This window comes from Adiantum capillus-veneris, chromosome 30 (assembly GCF_014529385.1).
Source record: "Adiantum capillus-veneris isolate H3 chromosome 30, ASM1452938v2, whole genome shotgun sequence".
In the NCBI taxonomy this organism is placed as follows: Eukaryota; Viridiplantae; Streptophyta; class Polypodiopsida; order Polypodiales; family Pteridaceae; genus Adiantum; species Adiantum capillus-veneris.
This window is the reverse complement of record NC_140960.1, coordinates 3,118,267-3,143,281: the sequence shown is the minus strand read 5'-3', so window position 1 is coordinate 3,143,281 and position 25,015 is coordinate 3,118,267. Positions and strand designations below refer to the sequence as shown.

General features: G+C 42.0%; 1 protein-coding gene across 1 annotated transcript in view; it reads right to left on the bottom strand.

Moving 5' to 3' along the window:
* Positions 1–17,960: 17,960 nt before the first annotated feature.
* LOC147417444 (uncharacterized) overlaps positions 17,961–25,015 on the bottom strand; it is a 97,319-nt gene continuing 90,264 nt past the window's right edge. Inside the window, exons 5-8 of the mRNA XM_086506437.1 lie at positions 19,395–19,465; positions 18,976–19,293; positions 18,742–18,889; positions 17,961–18,650 (exon numbers count right to left, since the gene is read on the bottom strand). Of these exons, the coding sequence (XP_086362563.1) occupies positions 18,511–18,650; positions 18,742–18,889; positions 18,976–19,293; positions 19,395–19,465 (677 nt within the window). The 3' untranslated portion in view covers positions 17,961–18,510. The remainder of the gene's footprint in view (positions 18,651–18,741; positions 18,890–18,975; positions 19,294–19,394; positions 19,466–25,015) is intronic.

Sequence of the window (25,015 nt, the reverse complement as noted above, 5' to 3'; positions counted from 1 at the left end):
ATTGCAAAACAAATTTGAGAGAATACAAACTTGAAAAGAACAATGCATATGCCCTCTAGGATGATCTTTGCTTTAGTGTGGACTATGAATTGCAAACATAGAACTTTAGAGTACACGAACTTGCAATTGTAAACTTCTTTTGAGTGATTATGCAAGAGTGCACCAACTTGCAATTGTAAACTTCTTTTGCATGATTATGCAAGAGTTGATGCTTGATTGTGAACCCTTCAATGAATGGTAGTGCAAGAGTGAAAATGCAACATTCCTAAGAGTGGACATGTTAGTGTAGTGAGAAATACGCATGCAATGAATTATGAATGGTTAAAAAGTTCTTCTTTGAGATTAGTTCCAAAAATTCCAATACTTAGCTACCTTTCTTTATGGTATTTACCTTTATAAGAGTAATTTAGGTAAGAAAATAAAAGTAACTTAAAAATCAATAAAAAGATTTATACGAGAGATTAAGGGATAATTTAAGATATTAGTCACCATTCTTCATGCATACTATCTAAGTAAACATGATCTCCTATCACCTATGGTTAAAAAAGTGTGCTCTCTACCCTCTCTATGCCATATTAATCTGGTATTAAAGAAGTTGAAATAATGGAACTTGAAATATTCAGATAATTATGACCTCCAATCATCTATGGTTAAAGAGAGTGCTTTCTACTCTCTCTATGCCATATTAGTTTAGTATTCTAAGAAACTTGAAATAATGGAACTTGAAATAACATCATGGCTACTTGTTAGCAACATGGCTACTTATGATTAGTAATGAACCATAATTAGAAAGAAACAAAAAAATTAAGAAGTTATTTTGTCTTCCCACGCAAACAAGGAAAAGGTTTTCTTGTAAGCATTAATTCAAGTAAGCATGAAAGGTAAATCACTTTCAAGCAAATGTATTAGCATAAAAAGAACAAGAAAATTCTACCTTAGTGTGTGTATGGTATAGTCTTCTCCTTGCTTTGGATGTAGTCGGATTTTTCTCTGTTCGCCTTCTCTTGAAGACCACCAATTTCGCTACTTGGATTGAGAGAAAGGAATGAGATAAACGATATCCAAGCTATGGAAAGCTTGAGGGTTAGGAGAGAGGATAGGGAGAGTGTAATGGGAGGAATAAGATCAAGTTTTAACAAACTTGATTAAAGGTTTTGGCCACATCTTCTCTTGGAGAGAGGTGTGTGTGTGTAGGAGATGTGTGTGAAATATACTTGGCTATGGCTTTCTCAAGCTTACTCTCAAGTTTGTACCTTGAGAAAAATGAAGGAGAGAAGTGTAAAATGAGAAGAGAAGCCCTCTTTTTATGCACATTTTAGATAAGTGTCTTCACTTATCTTGACAGCCTATCTTCCTTATTATAGATAAGTTCTTTTTATATATCTTGATATATTATTTTGCTTTACAAAAAATCTTCAACAAGCTACTTACCTCATCCTTATCCTTATCTTGTCTTCTTTTTTCTTTTCTTTTTCTTTCCCTTTTTCCTTATCTTTTCTTTATGCTAATTTGAAGAGCAGATTTTTCATGCCTTGGTTATGTCTATGTTCCCATGGCATAAGCCAGAAGTGGCTTGTGGGTATACTTTGGTGCTTGAATTGAATCCGATTTTACTCGAACAATTTTTTTACTTTTTTTTCCTTTTATTTTTTTCAAGTTGATGGCTTAGACGCGATAGTCAAAAGTAAGAGCTAGGAGGAGGCCCGTACAAACTCCCCAACAAAAGGAAAGAATTATCCTCATCTCAAAACAATAAAGGAAAGCGGTAAATTTTCATCCGCAAGTTACATCTTTAACTTCTAGGTTACACTAACTCAATCTTCGCTAGCTGGCTCATCTATATAAAATGCAATCTCTCCTCCCTTCTTACAATATTCTTACCTTCATCTTTCTTTCTTCTTTCCATATTCTTGCCAAGATTTTTTGAGGATTACCTCTTTCAATCCTTTAGGGTGTCTCTTGGCTCATCACCTTACTTTATGGACAGGTGACAAGAGCTAGTTTTATCTGAGGCCATTCCTCATCTGCAACAAACAATTGAATCTCTAAGGAGGGATTTTGTGAAGTGGTATGAGCACCTACTCTTCCCTCACTTAGGAACTTCAGTAGCGCAAACCAAATGGTGGACGTTCTATGGCATAACAAGGGTGACACTTTGGGATCGAGATTACTTTTGCAATAATGTTCACCTGGCAATAGTTATTGATGCTATGGGTTTGGGTCATTGATATTACTGCATTCCTTTCAGTGCCCACAACTGGACGACAACGCAAAAGCCAAAGTACACAAGAAAGACAAGCATTACGATACAACAGGTGGAAAAATCTGTATAAAGCTGTAGTTGACCATACAGAAAATGGTGCAACAAGGACTCGCAAAGCGAAGGTATGGAAAACCTTGGATGCAATATTCAAGTTTTGTGAATTGAACTCATGGATTGAGGGCGACTATACAAATTCCAAGAAGCTATGGAGACCTTCCATAAGACATTCTTAAGTGCGTGGAAAAATCAACATATTACTCACTACATGGTATTGTAATTGGTTTGATGACATGATAATCTTTTGAATTGTGAATACTCATCCTTATAATGTCTGCATGCTTTGTGTGCAACACATTTGTAATCACATGCCTTGGTTTGCAAGGCAATATGGCAGCTTGGGTGTTTGGTCTACACAGGACCTGGAAAAAACCCACTACCAAGCTCGTACTGATTATTTTAGTCACACTCGACATCAACGTAGTACGGACAAAGAAAATAGCTTAGAGGAGCTACATCAATGGACGTATCAAAAACTAATGCATAAGTCACATCGCAAGGAACAAGTCAAACAAAGTTAGATTGGCCATGCGGTGAGATTAGCCAAAAAACGTCGAAGAAAGGAGACATGAGAGTTATCGTCTACGGCTACACAACATGCGGATTGGCGGATACAAAAACAACACGTGGGAAGGGTTTGGACAACACCGTTGCAAGTTATGCCATAACTCTCAGCCATAGCAAGATCCAAACACCAAACTTTATGTATTTAAAAGAATCAATGTAATTACATCTTTTCATATTATGAATGATGGTTGCAGCAAAATTAAAAATGTGGCAAGACATTGATATTCTATCATTTTAACTTTTCATAATGTGAATGATGGTTTCAACAAAAAAAATACATTGCAAGACACTGTTACATAATCAATCTAGCTTCGATGCAAAAAACAAATACATTCTATTTATTTCTAGTCATCTGGAAATGATACAAAATATTATGGCCTCTTGCCCTTATCTGAAGGACCCTCTTCCTTGTGCCTTGGTCTCTTTGACTGATGCGTTTCGTCATAAGCATCTGTCTCGCAAGCACATTGAGGTCGAACAATTGGATCTCCTCAGATGCCTCAACCTGCGGGGCCTCTTCTATAAGTTGAATGATTGGCTGCTTTTGTTTTAGCAGATCATGTTTTTCATATTATGGAAAATGGCATGGGTCTGTGATTCCACAAGCTAGACCATACGCAGCATGTGACAAAAAGTAGCGACTGCAATGGCCATACATACCAGGCCCTACACCAAAAATTGAGACCACGGCTTGCTTGTCTAGGAGCATCACCTTGTCTGCATTCCATCTGATGGTCGCGCCTCCTAGATATTTTGAGATCCTTCCAAAACAAAAACAGAGAATTCAGCCTTGTCCTCAAAGAAGCTGGAATGGAAGCACAGGAAGTTTGGAGCGTTCAAATTCTCCAAGTACTAACCAAGGGAGGAACTCTTTCCCAAGTCTCCTTTACCTCGTCCACGAGGACGAGGAATGAACTTATCATCATAGACTACGAGCTACAAGAAATAAAATCCAAGTGTTGGTATATACACATGAAACTCTCATACGAAGAAGCAAAAAAATATTTACACAATAGTATACCTTTTGATTTTTATCTTCTTCGAGTAATGCAGCATTCCATAAGTCAAGTGTACTCTAGTTTGCAGAGGATGAGGAAGGCGTCAATGTTGTTGATGGAGCAATTCTCCCCATCTCTATGATTCTAAGCCTTTTTTGCACCGCCCTGAACTCCGACTTCGTTGGAAGCGTCGCGGCACATGCAAATGCATCCTTGTATATCATTGCTAGTGCCTCTGTTGGTTTGATAAACTCAGCCGCTATTACATGACCATCCATGACAGAATACTTGTCATCGACAGGGTCGATTATATTGTCATTCTCTTGTAGATTTTGAGCAACTATAGCAAGGCAGTAGTCCTCTCTCAAGTCAAACAGTTCCATGATATCATTAAGCATTACGTAATGATGATCCTCGATGGGACGGTAGGGAGCACATTTGTTGGGAAAGCTCCCTCTGGCAATTGAACACCTTCTAAAACACACAAAGCACCACTTGGTGGTTGCAGCAACTCGTCACCATTGACCAAACGGTGACTGCTCTCGGCCTCCTCTACTGTGTCCCGGTGATTGTCCAGATTAACATTCAAAAAGAGTATGAACCCAGCATAGTATTCTGCAACTCGACACTTTTGATTATGTACGGGACATCTGATGTCATTCTTGCGAGAGTGAAATGGCAACTTGAGGCTGCTCCTATAGAAAATATCTTTCTTTAAACAATCAGAACTGATATCCTTCATATAAACATATCGACAATTCTCAAATTCAAATGTACCGTTGATCGTCTTTTGCTCGTATGTCTGATGAAAATCTACAAAAGGAAATGTGATGCAGAAGGCAAAAACTCTTGCAATGAGAAGGCAAGGTTGAAAACAAGCTTGAATTCCTGCTCCCGCTGTTGAAGCCTAATTCTATAGAGAAAATAATATAGCTTGTCTTTGGGTGCCTCGTTAGAGCAAGGAAGCTCCTCCTCTATCTCAATCTGAAAGGGATCCATTTGTGGAGAGAGGTAAGAAAACTTGGGTTGTTGGTTAGGATAAAGGTAGGAAAGCACCGGCTAACACTAGGGAGTGCGAAGGAGGGATTGACGGGCCTTTTATATATAGACTCCTTAGGAACTCGACCAGGTCATTACAACCACCCTTATGATTGCATTAGTAACGGTGCAATGAATGTAGCACAAAGGCAGAGGCAAGCTCAACCATCCCTATGACACATGTCCTAGTTGGGTGAGTACCGTAGCTATATAAATCACCTTGACTGCACACTCCATAACTCGCTCACATCTACACAACGCAGATATGGAGGACAAGAAGAGAGTAAAGACGAAGCTTTCCCAAAATATGATGGCAGAAATGAAGGAGGTCGAGAAAACGCTAGCTGAGGCAAAAGCTCTTCGAAAGGAACTGAAGAAGAAAAACAAAGAAAACCATAAGGCAAAGGCTGGGTAAACAGGCACTGCAAAGACCAAGGAGAAACCACCAACGATAAAGAAGGAAGAAGAATAATTGTAATGGACAAACAAGATAGTGCATGTATCACCTCGTAGTCTTTTGTAATGGAGTGCTTGATGATAATGCAAATGTCTTCATATCTTGTTCCTTTGGCTTTGTCTCTTTGTTTCTTTTTTTGGTTACTGAAAAAGCTTTTATTAAAATGTGTCGCACCACAACCGAGTGGGAGGTTTATGTCACACAGTCCTTGATATGCTTGTGCTCTGAAGCGACAAAAAAATATCACGCCACAACGTAATAGGGAGCTCTCTTCACGATATGGGTGGTCCCTATCACGTTGTGATGCGACAGCTAAATGTTGCACAACAATGCGCATCCACAATATGAGTGGTCCCTATCGCATTGTGATGCGACATCCAAATACCGCACCACAACGCGATAGGGAGGCGCATCCACGATATGGGTGGTTCTTATCACATTGTGACGTGACATCCAAATATCGCGCTACAACACGATAGGGATGCACGTCCACAATATGGGTGGTCCCTATCGCGTTGTGGAGCGACATCCAAATGTCGCGACACAACGCGATAGGGAGTATCTCCACGATATGGGTGGTTCCTATCGCGTTGTTACGCAACATTTGGTATCTCGACAACATGGTTGGTCCCTATCGTATTGTGGCGTGACACTCTTTATCACGTTGTGGTGCGCCATCAAGAGTGTCACACCACAACGTGATAAGGAGGTATGGCTATCGTGACACAACGCGAGGAGGGGGTTTGGCTGATCAAGGCCCATCCCATATCGCATTGTGTCGCGATAGTATGCCATGTGTCCTTGACAGTGATACACTCTTCCCAATGATGATGAGTGAATCAATTAATTGTGGCCGCTGCCACATGCATATCCCACGGTTAGTAATGATGATAATGTCCTTGCACTTATATAACGTTTCTATTTCCGTATACCCCACTGATGGTTGACCTCTATCCTCACCTCTTAAGAGACAGCTTTTGCGACCTAACCTTCTCATTGCTCAATCTTCTTCTTATTCTTTCCCACAACGCTTTCCAGGTGAAACACTTGTTTCCATGGCTCACATAAAGCAGACCCGCAAGGAAGGTTTACCTGCAAGACAACCAACCTTCATCCTCAAGAGCTGCAGGCAAAACCCTGCCTAATCTTCGGGCAACAATGCGTAGTCGGAGGTACGAGCAGAACCAAAGTGTTCTACTTGAGATGCACAAACTCGAGAGGCATATCTCACTGGCTATTCCTAAGTTACCCTTCCAAAGAGTAGTTTGCCAGATTTATGAGAGCGCAAATTTGGATTTTCGGTGGGCCAGAAGTGCGATGGGTTGTCTCCACGAGACAGTCAATGATTTTTTGATGGAGCTATTCCAAGACAGTTATGTCTTCACAGCTCATGCTCACAGAGTGACAGTGATGTCCCGGGATATCAGTTTGGTTAGGCTGTTACGCTTCAGGTACGACAAGGCACTTGCACCAGTCCATCTATCTGATAAGAGAATGGACAAAATTTTCACAATCCCTCCAGTCACCAAAGTGAAGGTGTACGATGAGAGCACCACACAGCAGACATAGGCCACACATTTGAATGTGGAGCGGACCCAAGAGCTACTTGTGAAAGAGCCTTCAACCCCGAGTCGAATGAACGGGAGATGTTAGCAGCAATTTACCAAGCTAACATTGAGACCCTAGGTTTTCTTGGGCCAACTTTCGATGTAGCACTTTTGGTCTGGGGCCAAAATTTGTATTTTTGTTTTGGCCCTCACGAGATAGCTGCTTTTCGAAATAGTGAGAGGGAGCTTACGGACCAAATTACATATTTTGGTCTCTGTTATGTTATATTATTTTTGCAGAGGTATTTATTTGATTATGGCTTATTGGATATCCTCATCAATCAATTTTCTCAATTTACAGCATGCTGGTTTCCAACCTTTCATGGACTCAACAATCCGAGGTAGCCATTTTGGACTCACAGCTATCAGTCATGCTTACCTCGGAGTCCACTTCCTTGATAGAAGTCGTTGATTGGTTTCAATAGTCAACATCGACGCGGCAAAAGTTTTACTTTTAGCTTACAATAAAAAGTAAGTGGTTTTTATCTCGCTATTCTTCAATATTTTTATACTATGAATAGCAAAACTAATTCCTTGTTTTGTGCAATCAATTCACATTGGAGCCTTGTTGGACTAAACATTGATCGCAAGCGTTGTTACCTTGCAAATTCTGTGCATGGTCTTCATGAGAATGTCCGAAGGTACATAGTTACTTGTTTCTTGATTCTGCGATTTCGATGCAACGTGTGGTCACCATATGCTATGTCTTGCAGGTCTGCTCAGGAATTTTTTGCTACATGGGAAGCATTGACCCAAGATAGTGTTTGGAAAGATATGTTGATTTTGAGTTGCAAGGTTTCAAAACAAGACGACGGGCATTCTTGTGGATGGAGAGTTCTTGCAAATGCGGAGCTTCTTCTGGAACGCATTTATAATGAGGAGCGTAGAAGTGTAAGTGCAATGTTTTGCTTTTGTAATCCTTGCACACATGATTTCTTTGAATTACATATAAAAACTAGGGAATTCATTTGCAGGCAGGGAACCTGGTAGATTATTTGAACGTCCATGTGGAGGCATTTAGGACGACGATGATCCAAAATATGATCAATCTTGTGGAGACACGTCCTCTAAGAGCCACCGATGCATTTGTCGTACCACCACCATGACCACAACCTCGGCCTCCACCTCGGAGGTATGAAGCAGCGCCTCAACCAACGATAGACCAAGCGTCTCGACCTGCCTCCCCTCCTGTTTCTGGCCACTCAACCTCTAGTCTTATTGTGATACCCGATTTTACCGAGGAAGACGAGGCCACTACACATTCTTTTCCTCAACCCCGAACCTCTCACCCAACCCCCAAATGTCTCCTGAGCCTTTACATTCTAGTCATGATAATCAAGCCCGAGAGAGCTCCCTTCAATTGTAAATGAGAGCTATTAATCAATGGATTTAATTGGACATTACAGTGTACATTATTACACCCAATATAAATACCAGGAAGAGAAAGCACACGAGAAACAAGTTTGTGAACAGTTATAAAGGTAGGGTGAGAAACTTTTGCTTGTCAGAAACGGGCAAACATTCAAAGAGGTTCTCATTAAACACGCATATATGCACTCAGAGTTGCGTCTACAAACAACGTCGACAAGATTTCCAACAAACCAATCAAATTGTAAGTTTTCTTACATCCACAATAGATTTTACTCTTCACTTGTATATTGTGTGTTTAACCTGCCATTTGCAGATATTTATCTTTCCAACAAAGACGACTGGCAGCCGATGGATGCATTATTGGCATTTTTTATGCATTCCATGCAACTGTGGGAGAGCTACTCTATAACACTAGAGCCAGAAGAGTGTTGGCTGAAAGGGGGGTTTTCTTCTTCGACCACTTTTATAATGCTCCATGTTCTACGCTTGGATTTGGCATTCTAGAATATCTACCATTTCCTTCAAAGGACAGTCCAGAGTGACCAGTCCCTTCATGTAAAACCTATGAGTGTTTCAGAATAAAGCTCCATCAGGAAATACTAAAGTGCTTAAGACCAAATATTTCTAGGCGGCTCGTACGTGTTTCAATCTTCATGTCCATGCATGTGTTCATTGACTTTTTCCATGATGAAGAATTAGGACGATCGGAACTATGCTACTCTGCAAGATAGAGAAATACCTCAATTTTTTGGATAAATCTTGGGATGTCCATGATTTTGATGGTATCTTCTGCAAGGTAAATAAGAAGTGTATTGTGTGTAAGTGCATGATAGCTTCTCAAAATTTCATAGCTTCCTTCCACTACATAAGGTGGCATCGAGTGAATGGTAACCTGGTAGCTTTGGACCAAGATTTAACTGATGACTTGAACAATCCTTTGAGAATGCTTGAGATATGGTGTGGACCTGATCTGCTTACTACTCTTAGCATTCGAGGCAATGTGACACTACGACAAGTGTGTGAGGATTTGGAGAACGAGGTTGACCTCAGCCTGCCTCCAAATTTTCTTTTTCAGTGCAACATCCAAAAGGTAGTATGTTTTGTATGTAAACATAACAATGTGTTAGTTATTTCCATGCTGGTTATCATCACCAAATATTGGTCTAATATAACTGTTCGATTAAGTGTCGTACCGGTGCCTCAGAGAAAGGAGAAGAAGACATTGTGCACGGAGATAAAGGATGACCGACTGTTTCTAGTGCAATGCAACTCTTAATTGAAGAAGGCGGCTCACACAGTATATCACATTGCTCTAAATTGCGAATATCAAAGACAGTTGTTGACAGCAAGCTTGCAATCTATATTCATGCAAAAATGAATTGTTAAGGAATTTCTTGGAAATAAAGTCTGAGAACGATTATCTTTTTAAAGTTGACTCAACCTTTGGAAACGTTGTACATGCATTTCAAGGTTTTTAGGTCTTTAGCCATGTGCCACTCTACATTGTAGGATTCCATGCCCTCCATATCCAATTTCTTTTCATTTCTCTGTTCGCTTATTGTTTTTGGTATCTTTGTTTGATGAAAAACCCAATTCAATATACCGAAGTTCTCAGTGGGCACTTGAAAGGATAATTTTGAAATTATTATAATGCACATTTGAAAGCATTCAACTGAAACATAATGATAAATTATCTTAAACATAACTTCTACGCACCTTGAACGTCGCAAGAAGGAAAATGTTGTGTTGAGATTGCACATTAAACTTTCGAGGATCATCTGGTCCAATGCTTGCATCCAGAGCTCTATTCATGAGTGTGATTGTGACTCGCTCAACCTTTGTCTCCTTTACAAGCTCGCACTCATCTAGCTTGTTGACAAACTTCAGGACATCGTTGCACTCTTCAGGAGTAACATCGAACAACTGCACAATGTATGATTGCACTGCAATCATATCACAAAAAGTATTGTTATAATTTTAATATACCATTTCTTCTCCTTTTGGCGATATGTATGTCGATTCAATGTGGAAAGGACTTCCTAGCTTTTGAAGCACACCCTTGTTAACTTTCCGTCTTGTTTTCTGAATAAAGAAAGGGTTTGGAAATAGTGTGTGCTTGAAGCGGAACTTTTTGACTTGTCTTTGCACAAACCTGAGTAAGAGGAGTTAGGAATCAAAACCCTTTTCTACTAGAACAACATTTCAAATGATGCAAAACCCTTTTCTAGTGGAACAGCACTGCAAATGATGCTACGTACTTGAAAATGGCAGCATATCCCTTATTGGATAAACCAGCTTCATCCAAAATTGATTGAATATCCCGTGCAGAGAGTTGGTTCTCCTGTAAAAGGTTGTCAAGTTTTTAGAAACGATCTTACCATAGTGCTTATCATCCAAGAGGCCAGTTACGTTTTTGTGATTCAATATGAGCCCGTAATGGGCCGAGGAGGTGTTGTGTTGCGCTCCACTTCCTTGTTAGGGTGAAGCAAAGATTTGTGCAAGCATGTTAGTAGTAACGGATGTGAGAGTTTATGAATATAAACTTAAGAAGGATAGATGCATCACTTGATGGCTTGCACTCTTTTCTTGATTCCTCCTGAAACAACTTTCAAGTCCTCGATGACTCTTAGTTTTCTTTCTCTTTGGCAAAGACCTAGCACTGTTTTTTTCTCTGAGTTGTTGTGTAAGCTCCTTGATGGTCTCCTTGCTGCCTTCAACCTGTTTAGCACATTGCACGACTTTCTGGTGTAAGCAGACATTCTCGCTGCATACAATATCTCTCTCTTGTTGCAGAACATCATTTCTTGCAGCAGTCAACTGCTTAGTGTAGCCATACAAGCCATGGTGGCCATGTTCAACATAGTTCACTAAGGATGTAATATCCTTAAAAGGTGGATTGGAGTTTGTGACGGGATGTTTTGGATACATTCTGTCGTCCAGCCAAAGGTCCACATTTTTCATGCCATGTGATCTTAAGTTCTCCTTCGAAGCTTCAGAAAGCGTCTACTGTTTGTTTTTCTTACAGAGGGGTTCATACTCTCGTGAGAGCTCTATGTGCATGTGATGCACATCTCTCCTATTCCTCATAGAAGGTTTTCATGGAGAAGCTACAAATGTCGACTGAAACATGACTAATTGAAACTGTGTGTAGAAGGAGGTGGGGGCAATATAAGAATGGTAATTTGAATATTGCGTGCGCGTGAGAGAACGCGGGAGGGAATGGGGGGGAAGAAGGAGGCGAGGAAACAGAGCTTAGTTTTCAAAAACGTAAAAGATTGAGATATCCGGCATTGAATTCAGTAGCCACCGTGCACAATAAAGTGTTATCATGGCTAGAATACTTTTTGGGTTTTTTAATAAACATACCTTGTATGAATAAGATTTCCAGATTTAAGAAAACATGTATGAAAAAGGGTTAAAATGAATTTTCTATTATCTCTCTCTATGCTGACATGGCATTTCTACCAAGGTCCAAATTTGAGTCCAAACTTTTCCTAATGATGTCATCCAAATAGCATCCCTCTAGTGATGTCTCCTACGATGTCTCATCCGCCAAAAACAACACCTATGTGCATGCCTTATATGACCACAATGCCAACGCACAGTGTCTTTGTGTTTGCAAGATTGTCCTTTGAATGTAGGCATCTCTCTGGACTCATTTGTGCCAAAAGCATTGCACAATCTTTGCCATAACTCTCTAGCTGTACATGCATCCAAACCAATGCGATAGACAAACTCACCAAGGTGTAACATGATCGTGGAACGTCCAAGCTCATCCAAGTTCTCCCACTCATCGTCAGTCATAGATTCTGACCTAGCATCCATGTCATGTAGTGACAACACTTGGCCCAACTGAGTCAATGCATCATGCATACCTGCTTTCCAATGCTCAAAGTCTGAACCATCAAACTTTGTATGGAAAAACACAAACCTTGACAATGATGTACATGCCAAATCCATCGCGATAACCTGTGACAAGATCAAGCACAAATCGATCAACTGACAATAGCCAAATCCTGGCTAACTCATATACCAAGTACTGTCAAAATACAACATAAGCTAGCATAAGTTGTCTAAGAGAACTGTTAGTAAATATGGAGATCAATGTAACAAAACAAGTGAGCAAAACCGATCAAATGATGTCAAAATACCCGCTCTAATCCAAGAGCACTATGTGGTAACCGATGAAACTATCATCAACAATCTCCCTCCTGAAGAGATTACCACATATATATCAAATGACATAATCCGGTGATAAAACACTCTCATATTGCGATGCCAAAACACTATGGCAAAGCAACCATTGAGTGCCAAATGCAATCAAAACACAACTGCAAACCATACGCATAAACAAATAAACTCGCAAGAAAAATGCGGCAGAGTTTTGGCAGTATTTGGCTATCTAACCATAATAACCATACATGCCATGAACATGCTCAAAACCATGAGCAAATCATGCACAAAATCCGCACTCAAGCATACATGAGTTTCCCCAAAGTCTCAACTCCCTAAACCTGGAACGCAATCCTATAATCAGAAACACAAAGTGCATCAACCGCACTCTACAAGCGAGGCATATACTAGCATAAACTTGGATGCAAACCAATCAAAATATGGCAAAAATTGATGCTTACAATAGCTCACATATGCCATTGCAAGGTGAAGAATATCATCTGCCAAAAAGCACACATCATGTGCATCCACATGGCAATATAAACGAGCATCAAGCATGCACCAAATGTGTATCAACAGATGAGCATCCGAATTAGCTGAAAATTCAACTCACAATCATGCCAGAAATGTTTGCAAAACTCTGTACAAATGCGTGCACCACACTCTCGAAATTTGCTTAATCGTATAAGTCAATGCACATAACCTTTGATGAATCCACTCTTGAATCTTGACAGTCCACAAGAATGCATATATCCACAAAGTGTTCTCAATGTATGTGAATAAATTTGTTGAAAAATCTCAACCCACACTCTCTTCATTGAGAGCAAAACATTAATGCACAAAACAAGAGAACGACAAAGCTCAATCGGAGCTCTCCAAATGTAGCAAATCACCACAATAGGCATACATAATCTTCAACTTTTTGAACACCCCATATCTCTCAAACCGTTAAGAATTTGTAGAAACTTCATTTTGCAAAGTTGTACATCTCAAAAAAACGGTCAGGAATCACGGGAATGGACCTGAAATGGATTTTTTTGACAGGTCAAAACAGATCTGTAAAAATTTGCAGTTGTGTATCCTAGACGTGCAGGCAGTCTACCAAACGTACAGCAAAATCAGTGCTAAATTCGGAATTTCAACTGGAAAGTTGTAGAACATGCCGTTTCCAATAAGGATAGTGGGAATCAAGCTAAAAATTAATCTTTTTCTTAGCCAAAATTCAGTTGCAAAAAAGTGCTGAAAATTTCACACCTTCACCGCAATCTTCGCCTCAATGTCATCATGCTCTCCACAATCGCCATGAGCTCTAATACCAATTGAAGTGTACGAGTGGGAACACGTGTGAGTGTGTGCAGCAATGGAGAAGAGAGGAAAAGAGGAGACCTTGTGTTTGCAGGGGCTAAAACTCACTCTCAATATGTGAGCCCCCTTATTCTATTATATACATAATGAGTAAGTATAGTGGGGGAGTGCTGGCCTAACCGGCTACATGGGGCTTTACCTCAACAATCCGATGATGGTCCATGCGGTCTCTCAGTGACTGCTATAGTACACGATAATTTCAACATCGGCTAGATCATCTACGGGTGTACGATCCTTGGAAGATCCATTTACTCCAGCCTTTTTTCGGGGGTTGTGCACTTTAGAGGGGGTGGTGACTTGTGGTTTGCTATGGACACACCTATGCACTCATCAGAGGAGTTCACACGAGATGGCCATGCTCGTGGCATATGGGATTTTGACATTCCCAGAGAAGACACCACCATCTTTGGTGGATAGACACTTACCAATTGACCTGGACACATCAGATCACTTGCTTACACAGGAGCTTCTACATGGACTTAGGGAGAGGTTCTTAGATCTCTTCTTGGACGGGTTCATTGCTTGGATCTATAGACTAGACTGAGACTTCAGTGCTTTGGACTCTCTTAGAGAGTTTACACACGAGATACGAGAGATCAAGCATCCTTACACAAGTATCGGAGTCCCCCGGATCTTGGCTTGGATGGTAGTGCAGTTGCTCTTCTACTCTCCAGATCATTTGGATTGTTATCTTCATAGTTGCTTACACTCACCCTTGGCCCACCTTACAACAGACTTATCCCCAAACCTGCGCGGTAGGCCACTCCCAGCTCATTCACATTGAGAGCGACACCGAGATGCAGTTTGGTGGTGTTGTTGGCGTGGATTTTATTTTGGTTGACACTGGAGGATTGGAGGCAAGAGATACAAGCAAGATAGCACAGACTACTCAGTCTAGCTTCCCTACTTCTACAAGATGGTCATGGTACAGACAGCTTGGTCTCACGACATCTCATCTCAAAGGCCCTTCACAGCGCAGACTGTTGAGTCTCGCTTTCCCCTCATCTTGGATTACCCTACCTACTGAGACAAGACACCACTTGGTGGTTGTCTGTGTGATCTCTCGGTGACTATTGCAGCTTACAATAGCTTCTACAATGCGGACTATTTAGTCTGGCTTTCCTTGTTTCGGAGGAGTTTACGGTGCAGATTGCTACATCTGGCCTTCCTGGAGTTTTTCACAGCTTAGTCACCTGACCACACTGGGTTACAAGTTCATGCATTGACAGGCTTTTGGTCATTCTCATGAGGGTTTCTAGGCTTTCCCATTTTCTCCAGACGGTTATAACTATAGACACCACAAATCTTATTGGGCAGGACACTTGCAGATCTTTATCGATGTGAGGGGTTTTGATGCATCTTTATCATATACGCCACAATCTTTTCCATGCCCATAACCTCAATTGGAAGAGATCCAGACTCAAGAAGTAGGAGCATATATGGTGTTTGTGTTTTAACTTGGAGAAAGTTTGTAAAAAAACGCTTTTTGACATTTTCAAACTCTTTCCAAGTAGACTTTGAGATGCTCCTGCCCCACACTTCAACTTTATAAAGAAGAACCGGTGTCACAAAGCATCCAAAAGGTACTTCTTGAGAATCCAACACTTGATGTTTTTCGCATCACACATGTTCTCAAATGCATAATATGCTCTCTTTCCCGCTTCCAAACGACGCATAGCACATTCATGCCACTTGTGATTGGACGGAACCTCAAGGCCAAGGTAATTAAAGCTCTCAACAAGTTCAAGTGTCTCATTGTTGTACACAATGCATGGCTTCTCAAGAAGTAGGAGCATATATGGTGTTTGTGTCTTAACTTGGAGAAATTTGGTAAGAAAACGCTTTTGGACATTCTCAAACTCTTTCCAAGTAGATTTTGAGATGCTCCCGCCTCACACTTCAACTCCATAAAGAAGAATCGGTGTCACTAATGTGTCAAAAAGATGCTTCATGAGAACCAAACAGTTGATGTTTCCCGCATTATACATGTTCTCAAATGCATAGTACGCTCTCTTTTCGGCTTCCAAATGACGCATAGCACATTCATGCCACTTTTGATTGACCGGAACCTCAAGGCCAAGGTACTTAAAGCTCTCAACAACTCTAAGTGTCTCATTGTTGTACACAATGCATGGCTTCTCCTTATGGTTGGTTTTCACAAGCATAAGAACAACCATAATTTTTTGTGCATCCTTTAAAGTCCACAAAGCAACAATACAATTGCTTACCTTTCAATCGACTTTCGTCCATGAGAACATAAAGAGTGACAAGATGATCAATGGTGCTATGACGTCAATGAAAACTCGCTTGTCCTTTGACATGCATGTCCCTCAAATTTATTTTCATTATGCACTCAAACAACTTTGGTACGCATACCATTCTCTTCAACCTAATCACTCAAATTTATCTCCATTATACACCCAATCATGACAGTCCGGTAGTTATTTACATATATATATATATATATATATATATATATATATATATATATATATATATATATATATATATATATATATATATAGAGAGAGAGAGAGAGAGAGGGGATACAAGAAGAAAGAGAGATAGAGAGAGTGATTGAGAGAGAGAGGTGGCAGGAGACAAGAGAGTGAGAGGATATGGACGGATAGGAGAGGGAGTGAGGAGATAGAGGTAGCGGAAGAGAGAGAGAGAGAGGAGATAGAGGGAAGGGGAGAGAGAGAGAGAGAGAGAGAGAGAGAGAGAGAGAGAGAGAAAACCTCACTTCAAAAACTCTTTTGGGAATGAGCTTTTAGAGCAAGCTTCTTTTCAAGATTTAAAAAAGCTCGCTCTAAGCCTTAACTTGAGTGTCAGAAGGGAAAAAAGAGTAGATGTGTGTGTGTGTGTGTGTGTGTGTGTGTGTGTGTGTGTGTGTGAGAGAGAGAGAGAGAGAGGGGAGTTCTTCTAAAAAATGGGAGGGGATAGGAACCACTAGTGCATGCCAGCCATCCCCTCCCCTCCCCTCCCCTCCCCTTTTTTTTTATATGAGTAGGAAAAATGATATGAAATTATGTATTAACCCTTGTGCACTACCTCAATCAAGTAAACATGTCATGGGTTTGTAAAATATATAAATGCCAAATGTGAACGACACTCATAGTTCTTCAAAGATCCCTCTTCCACCATGACACGCCTTGAAAATATATATGGAAGTGGCTACTAATAAAGCTATCAAGAATGATTCATGCTTTACAAATACCTATGGATGTGAAAAGAAGCATGGTGCAAGCCATTCGCAATTGTCACTTTAGTAGTGATAATGCCTTATATAGAGTCGTGCCAGGTGTGCATCAGGTTGGAAATCTTGACATCCAATAATTTGCTATCTGACATTTTTTAAAATGATGAGAATGGGTCTCAAGCCCTATTTTTCCACACGAGAGAGAGAGAGAGGACAAGGGAGACTTCATGGGCCCGTGGGCTAATGGAGCTTTAAACTCTTAACAACAAAGCTATATGCTCTGTGAGTACAACATGATATACATAACTTTCTACCTAGTTCCAAATGGTATTAAAAAGCAAGTAGGACATAATACATGTGTGGTCATGGTGTGTAGGGTCTGCAAAGAATAACATCATCACGTGAAAAAGCTTCCTCGACCCTCTACTGTCCGGCTGTGCAAACTAGGCTTGCTAAAATTGACAAGCCTCCAAGAAAAGTGTCTCAGATAAAGATTCTCTAGATCTAAGCGAAAAGAGAAAAGGCTACAGAATACTCCTTGTAAATTTGGGGCCAAAAAAACAGAGAGCATATGAAAAAATTGAAATTGTCAGCCTTTGTGATCCAAAAGGCCAAATCCTTGGCAGAGATGGAAGGTCAAGTCGTCCAAAGTCTACTCAGCCAAAAGATTGAGTTGCTCTGTATGCTTTCCCTTTGGCTCTTCCTTCGCCAACATAGAGGATCCTTTGTACCCCTTATCTATTTCCTATTAGTTCAATTCTACATGAGAATTTCTATTTGTAGAAGCCTCCAAAATGTGCATATGCTTAGAAACGCTTTTTTATACAAGCTAACTAAAGAAAAGTGATGGATCAACTCAAAAACGTAGATGGAACCTTGGGAGGTAGCTCTTCCAAAAATGAAATGGTTGCCTTCAGTTTTGTTTATTATGAAGCCCCACTTGAGGGACACATCTGACAATAGGATATGCACGATCTTTGAGGTTTCTTCCCTGGCTTGGTTTAGCAAGCCAAAAACTAGACTGATGTTTAGGCCCTTCCTCAAAACAAAGTTGATGAGTTTTAAGGCCAGAATCATGTAGGTTACATTTAAAGGTAGGTGCAAAGGAAATACATAATATTATACATGTTTCTATCAGCAAGTGGACTATGGATACAAAAAAGGCACAAATTTTCTTATTACAGAAGGAATGGCTATTCAAAACATCCAGCTGCATGCACAACAGGAGTTTCCCAGGGGACCATGAGTAAGCCAGCACCTGCTCATACAAATCGGCCACTTTCTAGAAAGGCCTGAGAGTTGATGGAAAAACTAGTATGTCAACTCGTTTCCGGTCACTCCCGGTCCCAAGAGAGAGATTCTCGCCTGATCCATATTGCTTCCAGCTAATTCAGGTAAGAAAAATTGTAGACTCGTTATAAAGATGGTTCATTGAACTCCTTGGTGGCAGTATGTGATGAGCCATGCTTGCCATGTCCAAATTCAATCACCATTGGTTTGCCCCTTAGTTTATAGCCATTTAACAAGTGGAGAGCTTTGCTTGATGTTTCCTCATCTGCAAATTTGAGAAAGCAGATCATCAACAAAATTCTAAATGCTACATGGAATATCTGACACAACTATTATCACACCGACTCAAATCTTACCAGAAAATGTAACAAATGCTTGTCCTTTCATACGGCCTCTTGTCATCAATCGGAATAGAAGCGGTTGGTCTCTATCCTGATACCTTATGAACAATGCAACAAGGTCTGCCTCCGTGACATCTTTCGACAGGTTTTTAATATATAAAACCTGAGAGCAATACAGTTTTCTTACTTAGGCATGTACCCACAACAGTGCATTATCATAAGAGAGAGTGTGTATTACAAATAGCTTACACGTGAAAGATTTCCAGGCGAATAATTTGCGAATTTGCCACATGGAAGCTTCTGGATTTCTTCTTGTGAGAGGCGGTTTCTCAAGATATCACTTTCAGATACCTCTGTTGCAGAAGTATGGTCTTGAGCACGTGGAATCGAGAGCTGCTCACTTTCTCCTGGATTATCTTTTGGAAGCACAGCATCTGCATAACCTGGCTCAGACTCGGATCTTTGTTTCAGATAAGCATGCAAGTCTAGTACTTGGGGAGCAGGCCTTGAAAACACCTCGTTGGTAAGCCTTGAACTGTCCACCTCAGCACTGCATCTTGCTCGATCCTGTTGAAAAGAAAAAACCTCTATGCTCCTTGGAACAAGGTCCTGTTGGAGAAACTGTCTCTAACAATAAATCATAGAAATAACCTAGAAGGCAACCTTGCCTGTGGTGTCAGGGTAAGTTGTTCACTAATCCTCTCTCCTACACCAAACAGTGGCTTTCGAGAAGAAACAGCTGTAACATTGAGAAACTTAAGAGTCATGAGCATCAAGAACACAAAAGCTAGAACTCCCAAGGAAATTTGAAGAAAGTAAAGCATCAGCTAAATGAGCAGCTGCAGGTGTGAATGTGGCTGTTAAGGCTGTGACCGGTTTGTCCAGGTTATGTCCTCCAGGCTCCTTTACCTCCATTCCAAGCAAATGTGCACAATCAAATAAACAAATGGCAAGCATAGCATTTGGAGATATCCAGTTTTAGATGAACGACTTTTCCTTTGAGGTAGCTTGACCCCAACTTTTGCCTTTAAATAGCTTGAATAAGTTATTACACTAACATAAACACCACTTCTCTCTTGGCTTCAAGAATGTTTCATACCCTTCTGTATAACATAGATAAACAGAGAGAGGCCACAGGTGGACGAGAGAGAGAAAATGAAAGGCCAAAATGACCTATGAGACCAAACTGATACAATCCTTGTGGATCTAATCGTGTCTGGGTACAAAAATAAAATGAAGTGAAGTGAAAGACTAAAACTAAAGAACTCAAATTGTCAGCCTGAAAATCGTCATCGTCATCATCCATGCCCGAGGATGCCCGGCATCGGGCGTTGTCCGAGAAAGTATTGCATCGGTCTCGCTGAAGAGCTTCGTCAATGTCCGCCTCTGTAAATAATCGTATTGGGCGTCTCCCATGTCGTGCTAGAATAGTCATGATTCTCTGGTGGAGCCTCCGTCGATGTCGTGGTCGCCCCCGTAGACGTGGGTGTCTAGCTCTCCCAAGCTCAGTGGCTCTGTCCACTAATATACCTCTGGTAAAAGTGGGCTCTGAAGTCTGCTGCGAAACATGCTCATCCGGCTGCCGAGTCCCTGCTCTAAAGAAGTCAATGATCTCCCTTTGTGAAATTCTCCCACTACCTGATCTCCTCAAGAGACTTTCCCTGTGTCTGCGCAGCTATAGCAAAAACAACCCTAGGTATCTCTGATCCTGATATCTCATGACTCTAGCCAACGGTCCAAAGCCCTCTCTGAATAGACAGTGAAAGCCACCTCGTATGTCGGAGTATACCGGACAATGACAAATGTGATGTAACTCTATCTCTGGCTCTATATGACATAACTGGCATATCCTGGCTTCTGCTAGTACTCTCCTAAATCTGCCAGTCTCAATCTCTAGCTGATGCGATGATGTGCGCATCTGACCAATAGCACATCGTATCCCATCGGATAAATGAGTGTCCATATAGGCCGGTCTGATCACATATACCCAACTCTTGTACCGGCTGTATCCATGTGCTTCTGGTATCTAGTTGAATCAAATCCTGAGAGATCATAGAGACTAGAGGCCTCTCCATACATCTCCATCCATCAGTGCTACCAGATCTGCCCTGGTGGTCCACTGAGAGCCCCCAAATCTGAACCCCAAAGAGCATAGCTGAAGCCACTAGAGTGTCAAAAAGCCATAGCTTTGCTCGAGGTTCCTGATACTGAACCTGCAAAAACATCTTCTCCAAACCTCCCAAGGCTGCATAAGCTCTCGTCCATCTAGTCTCTGTTGCTCTCCTCAATGTAAAAGCCGGTCCACTGAAGACTACCCCAAGATAGGTGTATGCATCTGTATACTCCACCGTCTCTTGGCCATACGTAAAAGTAGGTGCTGACCTCCTGACCCACTGTGGTGTGGTGTTGAACACCATAACCTTGGTTTCCCCAAGTTAACAGACAATCCACTATCCTGGGCAAGTGTGTACAAAGCATCTCAATGACGCTGCATCCCCTCCGGGGAGTCGAAAATCAGCACAATATCATCAGCATATAATAGTAGTGGGATCCATGTCCTGCCAACTGTGCTCCTCTATCACCATCCCTCTCAATGTAGTCAGCAACCTCTCCACATACATGCCAAAGAGAGAGAGAGAGAGAAATGAAATGAAATGAAATGAAATGTTATATTAACGTCTTCAAAAGGCCAAAATGACCTATGAGACCAATCAGTTACAAAATAGTGAATCTAATACCATGTCTGGGTACAAAAGAACTAGAAAAGAACATTTACGTCTTCAACAGGCCTAAAAAATCTGTGAGACCAAAAGACGTTACATCATCATGATCATATGATCCATATCCTGGCATGAAAAAGACTTAAACAAAATACCAAACAACCTACACAACAATGACATCACATGAATCTCTCATAGGCCTATGCCTCATGTCCTCAATCTCCTCCTTTGTGAAGAACTTGGTAGGAGCCGCTCTATGCCTCTCAAAGATGGCCTGGATCCAACAATGAAAGATATGACGTCTACGTGATCTACCACGGACTTGTGATCGTCTAGATCTGCTAATCTGTGCAGCTCTATCTATGAGAGTCCCCTGTGTGGTCTGTAGACTCCTTGTGTGTGTTGAGGATGACCCCCTCTGAAGAAATCGGTAGCCTGCCTATCCATCGATACTCCAATTAAAGCTGAATTCCGAAGTAATGTCTCTCTGTGTCTGCCTATCTCCAGTGGAAAAAGCCCAAGACACCTCTAATCAATGTAGTCCATCGCTCCAGCAGGAGGACCGAAACCCTCTCTGAATAAACAGTGGAATATACTAGTATCTAGTAATATACTGGGCATCTACATATGTATGCTCCTATCTCTATCTGCCTATCTATCTAGAGCTGGTGTGAGGATGAACGTAACTGACCTATCGCATATCGAACCCCATGTGAAAGATGCTCATCCATGTAGCTTGGCCGTATGATGAAGCCATCCTTAAGAGGAGTGGAAAAAATGGACTCTGTAGAACGCCATTTTCTTTGTTAGCTCCTCTGTAGGAGAGAACCATGTCCTCCTCGTGTCAGTTGTGTGAGATCCCATCTGATAGTCTTGCTAATCTCTCACCATGTCAGTGCAAGCCATGGTGCATCCAATGAGTACTGAAAAGGTGGTGGTCTATCCATAATGAAGCCATGTATCCGAAACCAAGCTGACATCTGTGCGTACCAACATGAGGAGTCTCCTTCCATAGCAAGGTCTCGTGGTGACTTAAACATTAATCTGGCATATAAATGATGTGGAAGCTCCCATAATCAGCCACAAATGGTGTGGCCCCCAACTCTACTTTGACAATCTCATGCGGAACCGTGGCCTTACATCCGATCAACCTGTCAATAGAGGCCTCTCCATTGCCCTCCATCCATCATAGGTCCGACCAGTTCGAGTGTGATGGTCTAAGCTAGGGCCCCAAATCTGCACCCCATACAATAATGTGAAGGTTACCAATGTGTTGAAAAGCCATAGCTTAGTGCAGGGCTCTTGGAACTGCACCTGAGAGCACATCCACTCTAAGCCTCCTAATGTTGCATGCAATCATGTCAGTCTCGTTGCTAATGCCTCTCTCATGGAGAAGGACGGCCCTCTGAATTGCAGTCCCAAATACGTGTAGGGCTCCACATGCTTCACCACTTCCTACCCATACATGAGAGCCCGTGCTGATGCCCCCACCCACTGTGTTGTAGTGCTAAAGATCATTACCTTCGTCTTGCCAAGATTTATGGACATGTCTGCATCATGTGCAAAGGTCCATAATGCATCAAGCTGCTTTTGCAATCCCTGTGGTGAGTCAGCTATGAGCACAATGTCATCCGCATATAACAATAGGTATCCAAGTATTTGATAGCTGTGCTCCTCTATCTCCAAGTCTGTCAATGTACTCTGACAACTCATCAACATATGACGTGGCAGTCCGTACGATGACGTGGCAGGACAATACGGATTTTCCCGCGATTTGCACTGCTGCTGCCACGTGGCAAGCTGTACGGATTTTCGCAAATTATGCTGGCTACTTTTGGAGAGCCTAGCGCTAGTTTTTGAGAGCAAATGCTTTTGGGGGAAAGTGCTTTTGAATTGATGCTTTTGGGCTCCGCTTTTTGGGCAACCCTTGTACTGTTTATAAGAGCCCCTGGGCCTCACTCTACAGAGCATCTGGGCATAGAGTCTGAGAGCAAAGGACCCTCGGGAGTTGTACTTTGTTGTGAGCAATAATAAAGAAATACCGAAAGAGGCTCCAGTCTTAGGGGCCACTGCTTTTAGGCGCGGAACTCCGCCGTGCCGTCTCTCTCTCTCTCTCTCTCTCTCTCTCTCTCTCTCTCTCTGGGGGCCGTGAGCAGATACGCCATCACACTAGAGCAGGTTTCGGGGTTGCAGACCTTAGGCAGCGCCCTCAGCTTTACAGGTTGCAGGTGCGGGGACAGCAGGCCCGTCCCACAGTGGGGGCTGCTCTTGGGTTCCATGCTCCAGAAGAGACGGGTCGCGTGAGGGGCTGGTTAATGCACACTCAGCAGCGAGCAGTGCTGCCTGCGGATACCTTACACAGGGGGTTGCGGGACTTATTGTTTACAGCCAGACAGAGGGACAGCGAGAGGCTGTTCCTGATTATCAGAGGCGCCCATACTTGGCTGTGGCGCAGGTCCTCCTCACGAGTACACGAGGGGGCAACAGGTCAGACATACAGGGAGCCTGCGAGGCTCTAGCAGATGCGAAATTGTCGCCGTGAGCTAACCCAGTAGGGGTCCGCGTGTTTGCTGGTTGCATAGGCCGCGAGTAATTGAGCCCAATACATCTCTTGAACAATAAAACATGGAACCAATCTCCCCTGCACAGGACCCGACACAGGACACGAAGCCGTCAATGTCTCACATGTTTGCAAGTCGCGTGCAAAGGCAACCTTCATGCTCACAAATAAGCGGATGGCGCAGATGGAGAGGGAAATGAAGGAGTGGAAAACAGAGATGGAAGGATGGTGGAAGGAGAAGGCACACCTCCTTCAGATAGTCTTCAATGAAGGCGCACAATGGAAGAAGGAAAAAGAGAGCCTTAACGCAGAAATACAAACACTCAAAGAAAAAGTCTCAGCCCTCAAACAGGAGAACCCAAACGCCGAGATACGAACACTTAAAAAAGAAGTCTCTGCCCTTAAACAGGAGCTTGCGGATAGAGTAAGCAGTGGACTAGAGGAAGGCGAATTTCAGCCCTTGGTAATAGATGAACAGGTTAGGATGATCACAGAGAAAGAGAAACTGAGTGTGGCAAAGACATCTTCATGGGCGGAGATGATAACAAGGACACAGAAAAAGGCGGACGAGGCCGAAAAATGGATTGAGGTCGCCAAGAAAGGGAAAGGTCAAGAAACCCCTTATACACCGACGCTTATCAACATGACCCTCGAAGAGGAACAAAGGAGGCAGATGCGAGCACTACATGTGAGAGTGACCGGTCTCAAGGACATAAACAATGTGGAGAAAGAGGTCACAAGCCTTACCTCCATGATGGGGATGGAGAAGCCTTTGCACACAAAGGCATGGAGGGTAGGTAAGAAAAGTGACGGCACGGGAGAGTCTTCAAAGGGGAGAGCTCTCATACTACACTTCCCCTCGTTGGAAGAGAAGAAGAAATTCTTGAGGAAGAGGCCTACTCTCAAAAAGACAGGTATTTTCCTCGGGGATGACCTGACTCTCTCACAGCTCGCACATATGAGAGAGGTAATGCCAGAGATTACAGCGGCAAGGGAGAAGGGAAAGATA